The following is a 20385-nucleotide window of genomic DNA, read 5'->3' on the forward strand; positions in this document are numbered from 1 at the left end:
TAATATACTGGTACATTTTGTCAAAGGGTTTCAAGAGTGCCTTTTTTTTTTTTTAACCCAAACTTAATTTTGGCACAACATACTAATCGTCTGCAACATTTCTGTACTTATGATTTATAAGAGCATTCAGATACATATATCAAGTTCCTGTTGCCTGTTTTGTTCAGAGAGGAAATGGACTTTGGAAGTGCCCTCCTCATCCTGTTGTTGCACCAAACACTAAATCATACTGGACCAGATGGACTAGTGGTTTTGTATTATTTGGAGCCAGGGGAGATTAAAAGTAATCATGTTTAGTCTGTCTTCCTGTAGGTGATCTGTAGCTTAACTTTCATTAGTGTTCACATTTCCTACAGTTTTCACAATATTGATTAGCGCGTGTATTAAAGTCGACATGATGGACTGTTATTGTGTTGTCAATCATGCATCAAATCCTTTTGTTTTGGTATCATAGAGATGTTGTTTGAGAGAACTAAAGTCTTTGGCAGCCTGTGGGAAGCAGCTTTCAGAAAGAATGACAGTAATGTTTGTTTATCATCGCTGAAACACGCAGCACGGTGAAACGTTACACCCCGGCTGTAAACTCATTGGATGCAACACTTCAAAGGAACCGGTCAGATCAGCAACAGAACTTCTGCTTTCTGTTTCACTATTTGGCAAACATGCAGTTTCCCACCAGGTCTGATGGGAGGAAGGTGGAAAATTTCCCCGGGCCAATTTTCTGTTTCTTCAATAATTTCTCTCACTAAAACTGTCCTGAAATGTTTATCGATCCTCCTTTTCTAACTTTAAATATTGTTGCTAACCTAGCCTTGCAGCTTTCTTTGTTTAAAAACAGAAAAACTGAACCAAAAAGCGTTTGCTTTTTTCTTATTGAAACACGATTCAGCTACATGGTTGTTCTACAGTTGATTTTCTGTAATTTACTGCCAGTTCACCTATGGTGTCAAGATCAGTACAGTGTAAGTCAGTGTTTCTCAAATGGGGGTACGTGTACCCCTAGGGGTAAGCGAGGGCACTACAGTGGGTTCTTTAGAAAAAGAGAGGAAAATGAACAAATGAAAGCATTAAAAATATGGGGTTTTATAATGTTTATTTGTAGGTTAAAAAAAATAATCACACTACAATATTACCAGTAACTCACAAAATGGCAAGAAAAGCACACAAAATAAGAGAAAAATACACTGAAAAATAATTTTTAAAAAAAGACAAATAACTTGATACCCAAAGTGACACCAATAACACACACTAAGAGAGAAAAATTCTTCGGATTACCAGCAACACACAAAATGACAACAGACACAGTAAATGAGAGAAAAATACACAAGATCACTACAAAATACACAAAAACAACAGAGGAACATACCAAACAACATGAGAAATACCCAAACGACACCAAAAACACACACACACTAAGATAAAATAGTATAAGTAATACCAACAACCCACACTAACAACAACAAAAACATACAAAATAAGAGAAACACATACTGAATGAAAATAAAAGAACAGAAACAACAAAATGACACCAAAAATATACCAAAAACACACAAAATGATGATAGAAATGATTTTGATTAGAACATGAACTGAAAATACAAAGGTCAGTCTTGGTCGGCACATCACGAGGGAAATGACCGTAAATGATAAAAACTATAGAAATAAATCTATTCAGGAGGCACTACATACTGTTTCATTCCACTTATTTACAAAATGAGGTTTTTTAAAATGTTTATCATTTTCATTCATTCCATCATTATGCTCTATAATTTCTTTTTCACAGAATTCTGAGCAAAATGTAGTATTTGAAGGGGATACTTGGATTCAAAAGTAAGAGAAAGGGGAAACTTACCACTGGTGTAAAGCAAAGGAAAAACTAGGGAAAAAACTCATATGTGCTGCTGTTTGAGACAATAAATAAATACCTGTACTAAAGTTAAATAATTAATTTTGCACAGATGATGTTGAATTGTAGAATACATCCATTGAGGCATTGCATTAAAACCTGCGTTTATGGCCTTAACCTGTTTCATGGATTTATATTATGTGACCTTGATGACATGATAATCAGAGTGTGTATATATATATATATATTAGTTAATACATAATCTGGTTAATATCAGAAATAGAAAATGTTGTGTTGGACATTATCAGCTTTTTCGGATATTGGCAAAAAGGTAATAATATCAAGCAACTGTAATAAATATCCTTACATTTAATATCTTCACTTGGCCTCGTTCTTAGTGAATAACCTTTTTTTTTCTACTGTAATGTATTTAATTTCATTGTAATTGATCCTTATTTAATGAACAGTCTTTTACTTACTTATGTAAGTTTTTTCTTTCTTTCTTTGTTTAGTGTTTATTCTTTTTATTTGTAATATTTCTTGAGCCTCCGTAACAACAAGTACTTTCATCCGCCCCATCACTCTGGCTTTGGGGATTTCTCCTGTTCAGAGAACTACATGGAAATGATTGGTATTTATCAATACAACACACGTGACTTCTGATGTACGCAAGGTTTCTTTCCACGTGTGCACACACTTATACCTTCATATGGGCTATAATGTTGAAGTATTCACACAGTAGCAGGCAGCTGAGTGACGTACTGATGGGGTTTTATGAGAACAGTGAAGTGTTAGGAATTTCATCCATTGTTTCATTACTTTCCGTGAGCTAGCTACTCTGGTTTCTCCACTTCTGTTCAAGAATTCTCCAAAATTGGTACAATATGAGCAAAAGGAGTGTTTTGGTAAAATTGCTTTAACTAAAGAAAAAAGTAGACGAGCCTAAAAAGTAACTCATGCAACTATTTTTTTCCTCCCTGCTTTTCCTGCTTCTGAAGCCACATGAAACGAGTGTCGGGGGGGGGGGGATGATTTACTATTTCTATGTTTAAAAAATGTGATATGTGAGTCTGAAAGGTAGGAGGGCATGTGTGTTGGTTCGTGCTGAAACGAGCTACGTCTGTTAGTCTCCCCATCGTTCAGTCAAATGCCATATGCCAGACTGTTTCTCTTGGCTTTGTCAGACACTGAGGCTGGACGCGTGTTGGTCGACTTTGCCCTCATTCCTCCTTATTTTTCTACTTCTTTTAATGGAACATGTTTTATTTATGTGGAAGAAAAATATTATTTCTATCTCTTATTACAACTTAAAAAAAAAAAAAAAAAAAAGATGAAATTGGTTTATAGTAGAAGAATAAAAAGACTTGGTCACCAGTTGTGATTTGTATATCTCCAAAGCTTTGGAGAGTGTACTGGGTTTGTTGGCGCAACATTCTGTGAACTAATAACGTCAGAAGTGACACCTGCATTATGCAATCTAAAACATGACTCCAATTTCTATATTAATCAGCCTAAAGTTTCAAATATGTGGCCTAATCTGAGGAAGTCCTCTGCATTATCAGAGGACACCATGTAGAAACTGTTATTAAGTCAGTGATTCTCAACATGTGGTTCTTAATGCTTCAATTTTTATTATTTTTCCCCAGAAAACCTTACAATGGGGAAACTTTTTTACCCCTTTTTATCTATTTCCTTTGGCCATTTTGCAACTTTTATTGTCCCATTTTTGCTCCTTTTCAAAAAGTTTCAAAAGACAGTTTTTTCAGACTTTTTTTCCCTATTTTTTGTCCTTTTTTGCAAGTTCTTTGACACTTTGGCCACTTTTCATCCAAATAAGCAAACTTTTGCCCAGTAAATACCATTTGCTTCCTTTTCCCCTTTACATTTTGCCTCTTTTGGTTCCACATTTTTGATTGCCACATTTTGCTCATTTAAGCTGCCTTTTGTTATTACATACCACCTGGTTCATCATTTTTGCCCATATTTTTGGCCACTCTTGACAACTTTTGACCTATTTTGGACATTTTCACTATTTTCTTGCCACGTTTTTACCACTTTTGGACCATTTTTGCCCACCTGTTACCGTGTCTGCCTTCAGCTGACCGCACCGGCCCACGATGGGTCTATAGCACACTGGGACGATACCCGGTATGCCAGTCCACCCCTGCCTCTGTGTGTTTTAGTGATATCAATACTTGTTTTCATAGTTGGTCCTGTTTTACCTGTAGTGGACCATCATAGGGAATGAACCAAGCAGATGTTCACTGGCCCATCCAAGCCAGTGTTGGTTCAGCTCTGTTATAGACGAGCAGGGAATCCACCTCACAACCCAATGTGGGACACTGATGGCAAATGCATCCCTCAGCTCTATAAACAGGGTGGGTTCAGTCATGAACTGTGCCGTTTGATCCTGGACCTTTTGACGCTTTTCTTTGGTTCATTGATTCTCCATATGTGTGCTTGATAATACACTGGAAGTCTGCATTGGAAAGTATGCACGCTGAATATTAACTGGTAAGCAGGAGAATGTAAATGCAGGTAATGGGGGGAACAAATGACCTAACCATCTGGTTGAAGGGTGGGACTGTTAAATAGCCTGCTTTCATGCTCTGTGGCTGTGTCTGTGCGTCAGAAAGGAAGCGTGTCAGTTTGTTGACTGTTTTCCTAATAAGGCTCGGCAGCTACATGACATACCAGAGCTCACTCACTGTCTGTCTTCTGTTTGTCTTTCTATTTGACTTTTAGGAGAAATATTGACCGCGTGTCTAGACTAAAAAACGAGCATCTTGTTGATAAAGGCATCTATCAGTATTGAGCCACAGTATTCATCAAAGGTACCATATAGGTCTTTTTAGATCGACTGCTATTGTTTAAGATGGCCATTATCAAAGTGTTGTATTTTAGTAATGGCGTTTAATCATCTACAATGGTAAAGTTTTGTTTCTTTAGAACATTTAGGGCAACCACATTACTGTGAATCAAGACCGAAGCTAGATTTCACAGACGACACAGAAAAAGAATGTAAACAAAGATAGCAATGGCTGTTTACAGACACTGCCATAGTTAGAGCTCCAATTTTAGTTTATTTTAATGAATACTGATTATAAACATTGTTGGTGAATATTTGTAATACATTACATCTTTGTTCTTTTTTTTTTTTACTTTTTACCATAAACCAACTTGCCTCACTGCCCCTCACACAGGACTTTAAAACGCTGACAGCTGCTTCAGGCATGTCTGTAAATCAGATATATGCCACGCTTGAACAGCGGTGTACACGTGGATACATGCCTCAGTCTTTACACGCACAGTGGATTGTGCAGTGTTTAAATAAAATACTATGACATTTGTATTTACATTATGGCCCTTATTACAAGCTTTTCAATATGTTTATTATTTTTTTATTTTTTAGTATTTCATCATCTGCATAAGCAAATTTCCTGAGTATTTGTTGTCTTTCACGTTTCTCAAATTTTGTGTTTGTTGATTCTAGTAGTTTAGGTAAAAACAACCTCATTTCTAAACTGATATAGAAGCCAAACATCTTCCAAGACTACTCGCCTTTTTCTCAGCCGCTATAACCATTTAAAATATAGATTTGAATTGAAATTCAAATTAAAAGTGTTCCAAACACAGCAAAGAATTTGGCCAAGGCTTACTTGTGTGTCTGAATAAAACATATACAATTATAGTAATAATATTTGTTTGGAGTTTTATACATAATTATACATTACATACATTTATAAACGTACACCTATGTTTTGAAATCATATTTTATTTGCACTGATGAAGCTTGCAGAGTTCAGTTTCTCCAAAAGGTTACTGTACTGGCAGTAAAATATTTGAGATAATATTTGAACTACATTTTTGCTGATTTCTGAAAATGGCATTATTACTATTATTATTACTATGTAATTTCACAAATTTAAAGAGAAGCCTGGTTAAAATATTTTTCTTATATTTGTTTTTCACATTTATTTTTTCAGAAAACTGAAATAAGACAACTTTGATCATGCAATTGAGATTTGATTTAATTGAATGCAATTGGTCCTTTTAAAAAAAAAATTAATTCTCTTTTTTTAACAGAGCTCCTAAAGACAGCGTGTCAAAGGTAAGATGTGAAACATTTCTTTTCTATACAGTTTATTAGATTATATTTATCAGCTGTCCTTTGGTTTACTCTGTGGAGTAAGTTTATTTAGCAGCGAGCATGCTCACATTGTCCTGGAATGTGCACCTGATTTCATTTTGTGTCACAATTAAAGCTTTTTCTTACACTTCAGTGTGTGAGCAAAGCTTATTTTGGTTCGATTGTTGTGTGGCACTGACTTCCATGCATGTGTTTTGGGTGGATTTGGTATTTGTGCATGTTGTCTTCACCCTATTCTAGGACGAGCCCCAAGAAATCATTAAGCCGGTCCCAATCACTCACCCAGCTCCCAGCACCACATACACCAAGCCCATCAATCAGCCCAGTCCTGCACAGAACAAGACGGCGCGGCCATTTGGGGGCGACAGCAGCGGGGTCGCAGCTTCTCCAAAAGTAGCCTCCATACCCTCAGAGTCGTCGGCTTTTACACCAGCAGCTCCATCTCAACCACAGCAGCCTCCGTTTCTGCTCAAGTCGAGCCTGGCAGGATCAGACTCGTCAGCGGCCAGTTCAGCTCCCAGAATCAGCAGCGGTCGTTCTGCTTTCACCTCCCCATCAGCTTCTTCCTCTTCATCCAACTCTTCGTCTCCAGCAAGGATGACTGTGTCCTCCTCTTCCTCCTCCCATACAAATGTCCCTCAGCCTTCTGTCTATAACACACCAATCAACCTGTACTCCAATACCAATGCTTGTGAAGTGGCTATTGGGCAGAGGCGAGGGCTTTTGGAGAGCCAAGGGTTGTCGGAGTGTATCAACGGGTAGGTCCTGTTTTGTTTTGTTTTTTTTACCTGGGCCATTTTTCTATAAAGGAAACAAACATGGTGGTAAATCACATTCTAATAAGTTCTTTTTGAACAATATGTTAAGGTTTCATTTATTCAGACAACTGTTTTTCAGGAAATGTACTTTGATCTCGTCTGTTGAGAAATTTGATGTTTCCTTGATTACACGGAAGTCAAGGAAACATCAAAGTCAGAGATCAAAGTGCATTTCTTGAAAAATAGTTGTTTGAATACATGAAACAGTCGCATAATACAAAAACAACTTGCTGGAATTATTACGCGAAAGTAAAGGAAACATCAAAGCAATCAGCAGACTCCTCTGAAGAAGACTGTGCAGTTGACTGTTGAAACATGTCAGGAGATCAAAGTAAATTTCCTGAAAAATAGTTGTCTGAATAAATGAAACCTTCTCATGTTATACAAAAAGAACTTACTGGAATTTATACGCGAAAGTAATGGAAACATCAAAGCAATCAGCAGACGCGTCTATCGAAACATGTCATCGATCAGTCAACTTCCAGTCTTCTTCAAAGTAAATTTCCTGAAAAAATGTTGTCTGAATAGATGAAACCTTAACATGAAACTGAGCTTCACAATGTCTGCTCTGAACGGTCCGGCCCGTGGTGAAACGTAGTTAACAACCCTTGGTTAGTGTGGGTTACTTTTTGAAAGTTAAGCCATGATTTCCCCAAGTTGCGTACAGTGTTCATAATTACCGCCTTTCTGATGTCACGGCCAGCTTATAGTACGTGTAGTATTTGCGTCCCATCATGAACTTCGCTAAAGATTTCGAGAGCTTTATGCTTTTTGTCACGGCCAAAGCTCACTGTGGTTCTTCAAGGTTTTCATTGGCATGATTGTAGGTTACAGCGAGGTTTGCCTTTTACTTTTAATTATCGTCAAGAAAATGACAGATCTGTATTTGTTGGCTCTAAGTTTTTGGTCTTTTGACGCTGACCCCTGTCGTTTTTTTTTTGATTTAGTGGAAAAATGATCCCCTCAGGAAACATCAGAGATTTTACCATGAGCCATAACTAAATACGAGGCCCTTCTGATGTCAAATAAACACATTGCATGAAGATGTTCATGATTTTTTTTGCACTGTGTGTTCCATCTTTCTCATGCATGCTTCTCGTGTGTGGTCTCGGTGGTTTTGCTTCAGAAAGGTGTTTCCCACCTCCCGTTTCGCCAAGTGGTTTGTTGTCTTTTTGCTTAAATTGTTTCCATGTCCATATTCTCTGTCCACAGGATGAAGAAGAGACAAATGCAAAGTTAGTAGAATGAGTAGTAACGCTAGTGTTGCAGGTTTCTAACAGTGTGGAGTGTGATTACAGCTTTCAATCACACTGGTTTATATTCATTATCAAAGGCATGCTTACATCATCTGCAGTCAATCCCATTGGTTTAATCACTCTGGATTTACTTTTGTTGCATTTCCACCAAAGTCAGCCCTGGCTGCGAGCACACCCAGCTTTGCATCATTCGGGCTCTTTTTAAGTTTTTACGACATGTGTGCTGGCATGTTTTGTTTTCTTTTTGGGGCTTGGACTTTGTGCATTGGCCTGTTGGAGCTTAGTGTGAACTCCCGTCACTTAGCACATTTAAAAGCACACGCAAACTCTTTACACCGCTAAATTTTTAGCAACGTTTGCTGTGAGGCAATGCTTACACTCACTTGCATGAAAGCAAGTATATTGTTGTCAACATTAGGCAGTGTGCAGCAGCGTTGGGGTCAATTATAATTGTAACTGGTAATTAATTACAAGTATGATGTAACTGTAATTGAAAAAAATCTCTTGCTGTTTTAATCATAATTTAATTGTAATTGCATTCAGATAATTGACTTTGTAATTGTAATTGACAAGGAAATTCTATAAAAAAAACTGTCGATTACAATTTAATTAAATGCAAAACTGGAGAACCATGTTACAATTCTATGGCTTACACATGTGTAATTATTAAAATATGTTTCAGATCAAGTTTTCCCATTAACTCTCACTTCTCTTGAGGATCATTTTACCATTTTTGACATAAAAAAGCCTCACACGCCAACACCAAAAATATTAATGCCAATGTTTTCACGAATAAGGAAGTTTAACAAGGTAAGAAATGGAAAACTAATTAGATAATGGATAATATATTTACAGCTGATTTAAGACACGGGTCAAACTGACCCATTATCATAAGGGATGCTCACAGAAAGCTAATGGTTATTTATTTCAGGTTAGGTAATTGTGATTATTGAAATTGAACTTTAGTAATTGAGAACATAATTGTAATAACTTTCAGGGGGAAATGATAATTATATTTTAATTGTAATTGGAAAAATAATGCCGGCCATCATATTTGTAATTGAGTTGTAATTGAACATGTCTAATTGAAGATGTAATTGCACTTGAAAAAAGTAATTGACCCCAACCCTGGTGTGTAGACATTTTACTTTGAAAGAATCTTGCCTCCACCATGTGGTGAGATGTGGCCAGTGTCATAGTGGTCTTGTAATAATTTTTTCTCTTGTAGATTTTATTTTCTACTTATTTTTTATTATTATTATTTACTTATTTTCAACTTAACCCCATAAAACTCACCTGGACATTTACTTGATTTTTTTTTTTTTTTTTTTTTTAAACCTTTAAAAAATAGTTTTACTGCTTATAATAAACTAGGAAGAGTATTTAGGCTTAAGTCTTGTGCCTAATAGTGTGTACAATCTCACACGCCTCATTTGCAGCAAGGTTTAATTATAGATATGAGTGTATTTACCTGCTTGTGTAATAATGATTCTAATTTTTTATTTTTTTTTACATACAGTGAGTATGTTTTTTTTAAATGTCTCACCTGTGGTTGTTTGGTTTGACTCAATAGGAAAGCTGCTGTAGATGATGAAAATGTAGCATCACCCCTCTTTGATGCAAGTAAGAAGCGTGTGATTGAGGACACAGAAGACTGGCATCCTCGGACAGGGACGTCCCAGTCCCGCTCCTTCCGTATTCTGGCTCAGCTGACGGGCACGGAGGCTGGTACGTAACAAACTTTGTATACGTTCAGAGAACATTATTATCTTTACAAGTTATTAAGATTTAATAGTGAAGCAATTTATGTTAATAGATAAAACCTAATTAAACAGATTAATAATGGATAAATAATAGATTCATAACCGCAAGGTAGCTTGGTCTTGTTTCCTCAAGCCCTCACACACAATGTTGTTTTATAGTTTTTGTTTAGGGTTTGCATGTTCTCATGTTCAAGGGTAAAGTTTATGAATAAATCATATGAAATCAATACTAAAATAAATAATAAAATTAATAATTATTCAAAATAATAGACTAATTTGATTTATTTTTAAAGAATGATTTGAGTTAGGTTCATAAATGTGTGTGTAGAAAAACAAACATTCAAAAAAAAAACAACCCATTGTCCTAAAACAAGCTGTGTGATGGGATGTAATAAATGTTATTGTTAAACATGTAACATGATTTAAATTTCTAAATTAAGACAAAAAAAGTACAACAGAATAGGTATCAAGGAAATTCAGAGTTCAACATAAATGGCACATTGGTTTAAAACCTTTTTTTATTGTGTTAGTCGCTTCTAAATTATCTTTTACAAGTGGAATATGACAAAGTGGGAAGAAGTCTTTGCTTTGCTGTTTTAGCCTCATTTCTATCCTTTAATAACAGATGTGAACCTTTTAAAACTGTTTTTTCTTTTTTCTTTTTCTATTGCAGAACAAAACCCAGAGATGGCTGGAAAGAAGTAAGTGCTGCTGCTTTGTGATTTAATTTATATTATTATGTTTTTGTCCCCGTTTTTCCTACAGTCTTGTCTTAAGTGCTATAACAGGAAGTGGTTTGGCACTGGTATGATAATTGAGAGGTCCAAAATTCCTTTGACTCCCTAAAATGGTCATAAAATTACATCTCAGACTCTGAGTTTTAGAGTTAAACCTTTGTTTCCTGATCTCGTGTCACAGTTAATTTAAAGCCTTGATGTGAAGGAAGCGTATTTCATAGCTCTCAGAGGAGGAGGAAGAGGACGGATCTGTGCTAACAACCTTAAATCCTGCCTCGCTGTGCTGTGGTGCCTTTCTGCTGTTCTGGGTTGATTTATTCAACAGGAAACAGTTTTCCTTTTGTACCACATCCTCACCAAATCACTGCTTAACTCTCCTGAAGCAGACAAAACCAAACGGACGACATTTTGAAAACAAGTTGCATCAATTTTTCAGTGCCATAAAATCTGTTAAAAACCAAAAAGCTGTTAAATTTTACCATTCATTCACTTGATACCTGAAAACCACTAAATGTTTTACTTTTATTCTTAGTTATTGAGTGTTACCTTATTTCTGTTATCTGTGTAGATGTGAATTTTTGTATCAATAATTTAATGATTTATGTTGCAATTTATTGTAAAAATAAAAAATTCAAATAAAGCTAGCGGAAGGTAAGTGACGCAATGATAACTTTAAAAATAAATGGTGAAAACGCTAAGAAAAAAAAGGACGTGATCGCATCGACATGGTTTATTCACATCAAAGCTTTCTGTGTTTTCTGTCATTTCCTGTTTATTTTCTGCTTCCTCTTTTACTTTCTCTCTCTCATCATATCCTTCCCATGTTTCCCTTTTTCTCCTTTCCTCTCCTCGTCTGTCACACGGGGGCAAATCAGAACGAACAAGTTGGACCCAGAAGTTATTGGACAAATGTACAACAAGCTGAGAGACTGGCATCATGACGTATCAGCAAGCGTGCTAAATGTGCATTAGAAAGTCACTTATGTGGGATGTTTTGTTTTGATGGGGTGATACATAATCAACAAGGTACAAATGACTGCTGTCATAGTGTGAACAACACCTGCTGCTGTGCAACCTAACCTGCACACTGCATTGTAGCATATACTCATATCAATACTGTAGTGGCACAAGTCAAAGGGTAATGTAATGGTTTTTTTACACAGATGTAACCCCTTAAGAACAATACCAACAATAATAAATCAATAGTTTTCTATATATTTAATATAATGTAAATATATCAGTTTTCTTTTGACCTTTGGAAAAGTACACTGACTAACTTTACATCAAAAGTGAAATAAGTGTTTTTCTTCTAAAATGTAAAGTATGTATGTATTATTATTATTATTATTATTATTATTATATAATAATTGCAGAGTCTAAATTATGAATGTTAACAATATAGTGTGGTGTCATTTCTGGAGTGTTTATTTGTGTGTTTATCCAGCCAATTGTTTGTGTCTGAGCCTCAACTTTCCTCTCTGACTTCTGAGCATGCCTCGCTTTCTTTTCTAGTACATAAGCTGTGAACTCATTGACCTTAATAAACGGTTTGCTTTACTGCTTTTGCCTTCATCTCATTCTTTTCTCCCTCCTTCTGCCTGTGGAAGCACAATTTCCCTTTTTTTCTCTGAAGGTGTGAAGTTAAAGATAATTTAACAGATTTCAATCTTCTAATTTACGATTAAGGAAATGAGTCATCAGTTCATTAAGTTAAGCGTTAGTATTTACCACGAGTCAGATTTTACTGATCTGTAAGCACAGTGGTTGCAAAACAGTGTTTTCACTACAATATTTTGTCTGCATTGTCAATCACCGGCTAAAACACATTGACCCTCATTTATCAAACCTGTGTGAAAACAGATCTGACCAACCCCAGCGTACAAAGGATTGGGTGTTGATAAATGCGCCGGCTGAAGTTGATTGTCATTATCATGTTACGCCCTTAAGTCTTCCTGGTTCAGAGGCGCCGCCCACTGAGGTCAAATAAACACTGGCAAGAAAAGAGAGGAAATCCTCACATCTGTGGTGGAGAAAAACAAAGATGTGCTTTTTGACAGTGTGAAAACTGGACTTGAAGGCATAGTTTTGCAGCATTCCTGGTGACGTCTGCCCCCCTGTGCGCGCTGCATACAACTTCACAGTAGAGATCCTGGAGAGATGGAAATATCTTGTTTACATCAGCATCAGTTGTCCACACGCTTTAGGTAATAAATAACACATTAAATGAAACCCTTTGTCTTATGCCTTTAGCCAATTTCAGCTTCATCATATTACTGATGAAGTTTAAGATGAAGATATTTAAGATATTTAAGACACTTGAACTGATATTGCTCGGAAGGTAGCAGAGTTTATTAGCGGGGTGATACGTATTCCATAGAGGAAAAACCCATAAAGTGGCAATGGTAATAATGTGGGTTTTTTGGAAATTCTATTTATTTTGTTTAATTTGTTTTAATAATCCTTTTAGATCAGTTCTGAGTGTGTGTCTGCTTGTGCTTAAATGACAGCTGAGGTTAGTTGAATACTTTATTTTCAGTCTCAGATTTGGATGTGCTGCACCACAAATCCACACTCAAATTTGTATACACGAGGTCAGACCTGACGTGAGATATGATTGTAGTGTACGCTCGCGTGTATTTGGTTGACAGCACGTTGTACGCTCCGATCTGAATGTACGAACGGTTGATAAATGAGGACCATTGTTTGCAGACAGTGAGAAAATACCGGTAATTGCCCCTCAAATATGAACCAAACCTCAAGTATATAAGGTTGGTTGTAGGTTATACATATTTTTTTTTTCTCGTAGTGTTATTATAATTGTGCAAACTTGTAACTCTTGTGAGTAACCCTTAAGAAATGCTTAATTATCAACTGTAGTTATGTTATTTAAACCAAATTATTACCCAATAATGGTTTTGGAAGAGGCCACGATCCATGTTTAATATGTACAGAATGTATCCAGCGTTGTTTTTTTCTGTTTTTGTCTTTTCCAGTGAGCCCCTCGACATACACACTCCCGCCGTGCACACGTCGCCTGCTGCCAAAACCTTCTCTAAATCTCCAGCAGCGCCCAGGAACGGCAACGTTGCTCCTGGTTCCACATTTCGAAGCCCTGCAGGCCAGAACCAGCCCTCATACCAAGGTTGGTTTGGGTAGAAATTCTAAAACTGATAGTGTGTGTAGTAACAGCTTTAGGCCTACAGAGGGCAGGCTTGGTTTCCTAAACCTCTTGCAACACATGAAATGCCTTGCACTGTAAGCTCCTGTGCTCTTCAAAAACCACAGCTATTTATCTAATTAGCTTTTCCCAACATTCTCTCAGGCAAGCCTTTGTGAGTTAACCAACTATTTATTTTTTAATCTTTTATGTGAAAACTTCCCTTTTTAAAGACCGACATACCAGCCTCAAGTTAGTCAAGATAAATATCTGCCCGGGGGACTGAGTTAGGGTCGGGACGACATCATTAGTGTTTCCACTGTTGGACACAAGCACGCGCTCACTTATGAACACATGCACTATGTGCACTTCTAAAAAAGCTCCTGCTGAAAGGACCCACAGTTGGCGCTCTGTTTACTTGGTTTTATCAGATTAGCATACACATCTGAGCGTGTGCGTAAACAACCTCAGAGAAGCATGAAGACTATGTTGTAAAAGTTTAGGATTTGTTTACAGAAAGATTATAACATTTGAGACGATGATTACTAATCCTGCAAAGTCCCGTAAGGCTAGTTAAGTAAGTACAAATCTGTGTTTGTATTTGGTTTGTGTATTTATCTAAAATAAAAAATAATCCTAAAATGAAAGGATAATAAACAGTTAAATAGAATGAACTATTTTAAGGCTTTTTTCCTATAGAACATTAGGCCTTGTGTTTTATTTTTGCAATTTTATTAAAAAAAAAAAGTTCTTTTTTGAACCTCTGATGTTTGGGAATTCAATTAAACATAATTCTGCATTGGTGAAACTGGTAAACTTAAGAATAAAAAAAATGGCATAAAACTGTCATTATTGAGCAAATCATTCCTTTAGAGGCTAATTATTTGCGTAATATATTACTTTTGAGTGAATCCAGCAACAATTTAGCTCCTATTCTGCAGCCACACACCTCCAAATTTTTGCTCTGATTTTAGGGATTTTTATCAAGTTGCCAAAATAGAATAAAAGCAGTATACTTGTACTTTGACCACTCTAGGCCTCGGATATCAATGCACAGGGAGCGAGCATGCATTTCTCATCGCTATAATCAGGTTTAACGGTTCTTATTTCTTTAGACTGATTCAGATGACTCAATGATTGGTTTAACCACTGATGCAGTTTCATTTTACACCACGCCTGATTCTTGCTTAACCATATTAGCTCGTTTATATTAGAACAGGATTGACTAAGGCTCTTATTGCTTTAGGTTTTCCAAAGGGCGGTGCGGGCCCATCCTTTGGCAGTGTTTCCAGTCCCGCTCCCAAAGGTCCGGATCGCCCCACCCCACAGCCTCATCCACAGGACCTGAACTCTGTGGTGCAGCGTGCTGAGCATATCCCTGCGGGCACACGCACCCCAATGTGCAGCAAATGCAACAATGTCATCAGGTACGTCAGGAAAGTTCAACAGGAGGAGTTTTAAAAGGCTTGGACTTCTGTAGAAATGTCTCTTATTAAACAGACTCACGCCATCGTCAAACTTGCTGTGGCTACAGATGTATTTACCTGCAACCTCATTCATTTATTCATTCCTTCATGCACATATTACATTAAATAATTAATAATGTTGAATAAATTATCTTTAAAAACTTTCCTTTTTTATTTTACAACCTAACAGACAGACAAAATCACAAAATATACACTGCACCTCTCCATGAAAGCAAGGCAGAACAAAAAAACGACAACAAAAGAAAAGGAATAAAACAGACATAAAACACGTAGCTCTTCTACCTCCATCAGACCAAATCTACCCCCCCCCCCCCCCCCCCCCAATCTTTATTCATGAAAAGAAAGAGTCAATTACTCAACAAGTAGTGAACATTTGCAAACAATCAGGTTACATCCAACCATAAACCAGAAAAAGTAATAACAAACATTTTAAATCAAGTAATTGGTATTCCAATGGAAGCAAAGTTATGTTTACTCTATATTTACCCTGAAGGCTTCTCTGCAAATATAAAGAAATGCAAACTTATTCATTTCTCTTCGTTGCAAGCCAAACGTGTGATTGCTTTAAAGTGGAAAGATGTTGAGGGACCTAATTACAGTCAGTGGATTATGGAAATGTGTTTCCATCTAGCGTTAGAAAAACTGATTCATATAGTCAGATGCAAAGCTGAGGAATTTCATGAGATGTGGACTCCTTTCTTACACTTTGTGAATGACCTAAACGTACAATTGCCTGCAACTAGACAATGGCTGGTGCCACCACCGTCATCGTAACAAGAATGCCTGTGATTAAATCTTTTACCTTTCGTTAAGTTTTTTTTTTCTTTTCTTTCTTTCTTATTTATTTATGTTTTTATTTTAGTTGTTTCATTTATTTATTTTGTGTGTATTCCTTCTTATCTATGATCACTTCCTTTTTTTATGTGATTTTATTTCACTATTATTATAATAAAAAATAAAGTAGTAGGTCAAAAAGGAGCCACCTTGCAGATTGAGACAAAAAACATTTTGCAAAAGTAAAGTGAAACTTGAATGATGATGTGTATATATATATATATATATATATATATATTTAAAAATCTTCCTTAAATCTTTAATTCTTTTGTTCTCTTCCTATCAGGGGCCCGTTCCTCGTAGCCATGGGCATGTCATGGCACCCCGAGGAGTTCAACTGTGCCCACTGCCACTCGTCGCTGGTGGAGCGTGGCTTTGTGGAGGAGAAAGACCACGTCTACTGTGAGATCTGCTACGAGCAGTTCTTCGCCCCCACCTGTGCTCGGTGCAGCCAGAAGATTTTAGGGGTGTGTATAAAAAAAACACACACAAAAATCCAAACAAAGGGCCTGTTGTTGACTTTGTGTTATCGTTGTAGAAATTGGGTCCTTTAATGTTTTCCCTGTAATTACCGGTAGTCTTGTATGTTTTCATTCACTTGCATTTCATTCGTACTGCAGGATTGGCATCATTAAATAATTACTTTATATTATTATAATCTCAGAATTACATTTCTGAGCTGTTTACGTTTTTTCATATGCGCACAAAGTCCTATTATGATTTTTTTTTTTTTTATATTATTTTATTTTATTTATTTAATCAGTGCAACTTGACATCATGTTTAAAAATATCGTATTTCCTCTTTTAGGAAGTAATGAATGCCCTGAAAAACACCTGGCATATTTCTTGTTTTGTCTGCGTGGCCTGCCAACAGCCAATCAGAGGCAACATGTTCCACTTGGAAGATGGACAACCATATTGTGAAATGGGTACAAAACCTGCTGTCATAATATATAACCAGACCTTTAAAGACATAACATGATATAAATATATTCCCTGTGTGGTTTTATTCCAGACTACTACAGACTGTTTGGTACCAACTGCCACGGCTGTGACTTCCCCATCGAGGCGGGGGATAAGTTCCTGGAGGCCCTGGGATACACCTGGCATGACACTTGCTTTGTGTGTGTGGTACGTCCACAACACATAGACGCTCACAAATGGACAAGATATGACTAAAATCTGTGTACCCTTCATTCTTTGGTTATTCTGTTTAAAAACAAAATCAAAATAACAAATAAACAGTGTAGTTATTTTGTATTACTGACTTCAAAACTGAATCTGTTGTTTTAATACCCCTCTTTTCTTGTAAAATACCTCCTCTTGTCTTGCAAATATCCACTGGGGACTGTACAGATTTTTTTCAGATTATAATGTCCTGCACTATTCTATTCTATTTTGCAGTTTTTACAGACTTTGATTCAATGTTTTTTGCACTAATTATCTTTGCTGCTCAGACTTCTTTTTATGAGAGCTGCTGTTTTTTAATTTCGTTGTGCTTCTAAAGAGTAACAATGACAATAAAAGGATTCTGATTCTGACTTTTGCAAAAACAATTACACAGCTTCATTGAGGGCAGTAAAAACATATTTTGCACGTTATAATACCGCTAGCCACTAACGGCAGACATCAACACACACGGAAGTTGATCACAACAAACAAGGAGCACCAGTAGATTAATTACACCACCTCTGGCTCCTTTAATCACATCACATTGATGCTTTTCGTAACATCCATTTTTAGTTTGTATTTATTGATGTATTAATGTTTCTATTCACCAGTTAAAACATGAAGCGCTCGTCCAAAATTTCCCCTAAATATCTAAATATCACACAAATATCACCCGGCCGCGGGGGGGTTTCCTGGGGCTCCCTGGCCTCCGCTCTTTCTGCTGGCCTGGCTGCATCTGCGGGCCCAGGGCAGTTCCTGGGCTTGCAGTAGCGTTTTTTTTTTTTTGCACATATACTGGTATACGATGCACTGGCACGCCTTGGGATGTGGGATAAAACTCATACTGGGCTTAACCTTAGACACGTTAATCCCAAATACCTGCTTTAGGTACTACCATTCACTTATTCCCCCTGTTCACAGCCACCACCATTATAGCTAAGCTTCACACTTGTCACCATACTGGCTGGATTACACAACATAATAAGCACAATATATTCTACAACCTCACATCTCACCCTCACTGCAAAACAGTCTATTCTTCCCCACCTTTTCTATTTCCTGCCTTGAGTCTCTCCTCCCTGCTCCCTTTCCCCTCCCCTTCCCTCCCCCCCTCCACTTAGGTGTAACACTGCTCTCCCTTTTTATATCCTCCCTATAATAAAAGATTTCTTACCCTTCCTTAGGGAGGGCTGGTGATGGTAAAAAAAATAAATAAATATCACACAAACAGAACAAGCTTTAATTTTAAAAAAGAAAAACGCTGCTCATCTGGTTTTTGATTTTTCTTCATTTCTGTTTTGGTTTTAAGTCAGTAAAACAAAAATAACCACACCGTTTATTTGTTATCTTTGATTTGGTTTTAAAACGGAATAACCATGAACACAAATTGACTAATGACTTTGGATTTCTCACCCTTTACACAGGTGTGCTCCACTAATCTGGAGGGTCAGGCATTCTTCTCCAAAAAGGACAAACCTCTGTGCAAGAAACACGCTCACGCTGTCAACGTTTGACCTGAATCAAGCTGCAGAAAAACAACGAAGCTAGTTGGAATCAACAAAATCTGATGTTGATTATTTTTATAGTAAAAAAAAAAAAAAAAAGATCTGTTTATGTTCTATTAGTGTTGTATTTGGTAATTTTTTTCAACTATCGGCTTTTTTTTTGCCTCTTTTTTGTAGCAAAAGCTATTCTCAGATAGATATTTAATGTCCTTATTTTAATGCACTGTTTACCAGTTCAGCCTCTGTCCTTTATGGTATAAATAGCACAGAAGGGTGGGTGACATTTCTGTATATGTAAATCCATCATTCTGCTCTTGATTTAGATATTAGTTAAAAATACTGAAAAAATGTAAACAACTGCGGCCTACCCGAGACCCCTGGAAGTTATACATCCGATAAAAACGACTGACTTACAAAGTCCATTGACTGATAATCAGAACGAATATAAGATGTGAAAATAAAAAGGTTATTTAACTTCAAGGGAAAGTATTTATTTATGAGCAGGGAAACTTCCTGTCACAATGGAAAGGGTTTTAGTTTCAATATTGTCTTAAAGCTATGTAGCGATGATCATTCCCACTGAGAAATTGCAATCGTGTGCAAATGATTGGTTTTAAATTACTGTTACGCTATAAAACAAGCTCTGTAATGACCAAACGGATCCAGTAGCAATGTTACGTTGTCTGTGTTTACTTTGTGATCTTTAACTCTGGGGCAAAAACGTGCTTCTTTATTGAAAATGTATACATTTTAGTCTTATGTTTGTACTGAGCTCAAAACTTGGACATGGTTGTTCACATATTTGCTCTCATCATTTTAGTTTTTTGATGGAAATTGTATTAACACAAAGAAAATGTTAATATATGCTTGCAAAAAAAAAAAAAAAATCTGTGCAATTATTTATTTTTAGTCAGAAAGTCCTACACATACCGTTTTTATCTTCCATCCCTGTGATGATTTAATTGACCCTCCATGTAACACAATAATCATAAATAAACACACAACACTACTAGTTGCAAGTTGACCAAATAATGTTTAGATTGAAGCCTATGTTTATGAAAAGCTAAACAAAAGTCCAGCCTTTAATCCAGGGGTGTCAAACTAATTTTAGTTCAGGGGCCAAATACAGACCAGTTTGAGTTTAAGTGGGCCACTGATTATAGGTGAAAAAAGAGCAAGTTCAACATTATTTTGTGCCCTGGTTTGCACTTCCACATATACATGAGATATACCAGTTTATGATAAAGTATGTGAGTATCAGTCCCTGCGGGTTCTTCTTTTAAATGTCCCTGATTTTGAGAATTTGGGGACATTTTGTGGATAGTTTGAGGAAAATTTGCCAGATTTTGTAAAATAAAAAAATAGATGTTGAGGATTAAAAATGATTGCCGTCATGTGATATAAGAAGCAACAAACTGAGCTCTGCAAATATTGTGGATTTAAATTTTTAGAAATTGTATTTAGAGGGGCTGAAATATCTACACCTGAATTAGTTGGTAATTTACAAACTGCTTGATGTTTTTTCTGTCATTTTTACTTTTTCGAGCGGGCCAAATTTGATGCTCTAAAGGGTCGGATTTGGCCCCTGGGCCTTGAGTTTGACACACGTGATTTAGGTCAAACTTGGACACAACTCAGGGACGGTTTGATAAGTTGCTCTAAT

At 36.5% G+C, this 20385-nt stretch overlaps 1 protein-coding gene across 2 annotated transcripts in view; it reads left to right on the plus strand.

Moving 5' to 3' along the window:
- The window catches only part of pdlim5b (PDZ and LIM domain 5b), a 40656-nt gene extending 21009 nt beyond the window's left edge, over window positions 1–19647 (plus strand). The window contains exons 4-13 of one of the 2 annotated variants that reach the window (XM_028462133.1): window positions 5932–5956; window positions 6236–6753; window positions 9643–9797; window positions 10506–10533; window positions 13563–13711; window positions 14973–15153; window positions 16334–16514; window positions 16856–16976; window positions 17063–17178; window positions 18642–19647. In XM_028462133.1, coding sequence (XP_028317934.1) covers window positions 5932–5956; window positions 6236–6753; window positions 9643–9797; window positions 10506–10533; window positions 13563–13711; window positions 14973–15153; window positions 16334–16514; window positions 16856–16976; window positions 17063–17178; window positions 18642–18731 — 1564 coding nt within the window. In that variant the 3' untranslated portion in view covers window positions 18732–19647. Of the gene's footprint in view, window positions 1–5931; window positions 5957–6235; window positions 6754–8025; window positions 8049–9642; window positions 9798–10505; window positions 10534–13562; window positions 13712–14972; window positions 15154–16333; window positions 16515–16855; window positions 16977–17062; window positions 17179–18641 lie in introns of both variants that reach the window. The other variant, XM_028462134.1, reaches the window with a different exon arrangement.
- The last annotated feature ends 738 nt before the right edge of the window (window positions 19648–20385 follow it).

This window comes from Gouania willdenowi, chromosome 12 (assembly GCF_900634775.1).
Source record: "Gouania willdenowi chromosome 12, fGouWil2.1, whole genome shotgun sequence".
Classification (NCBI taxonomy): Eukaryota; Metazoa; Chordata; class Actinopteri; order Blenniiformes; family Gobiesocidae; genus Gouania; species Gouania willdenowi.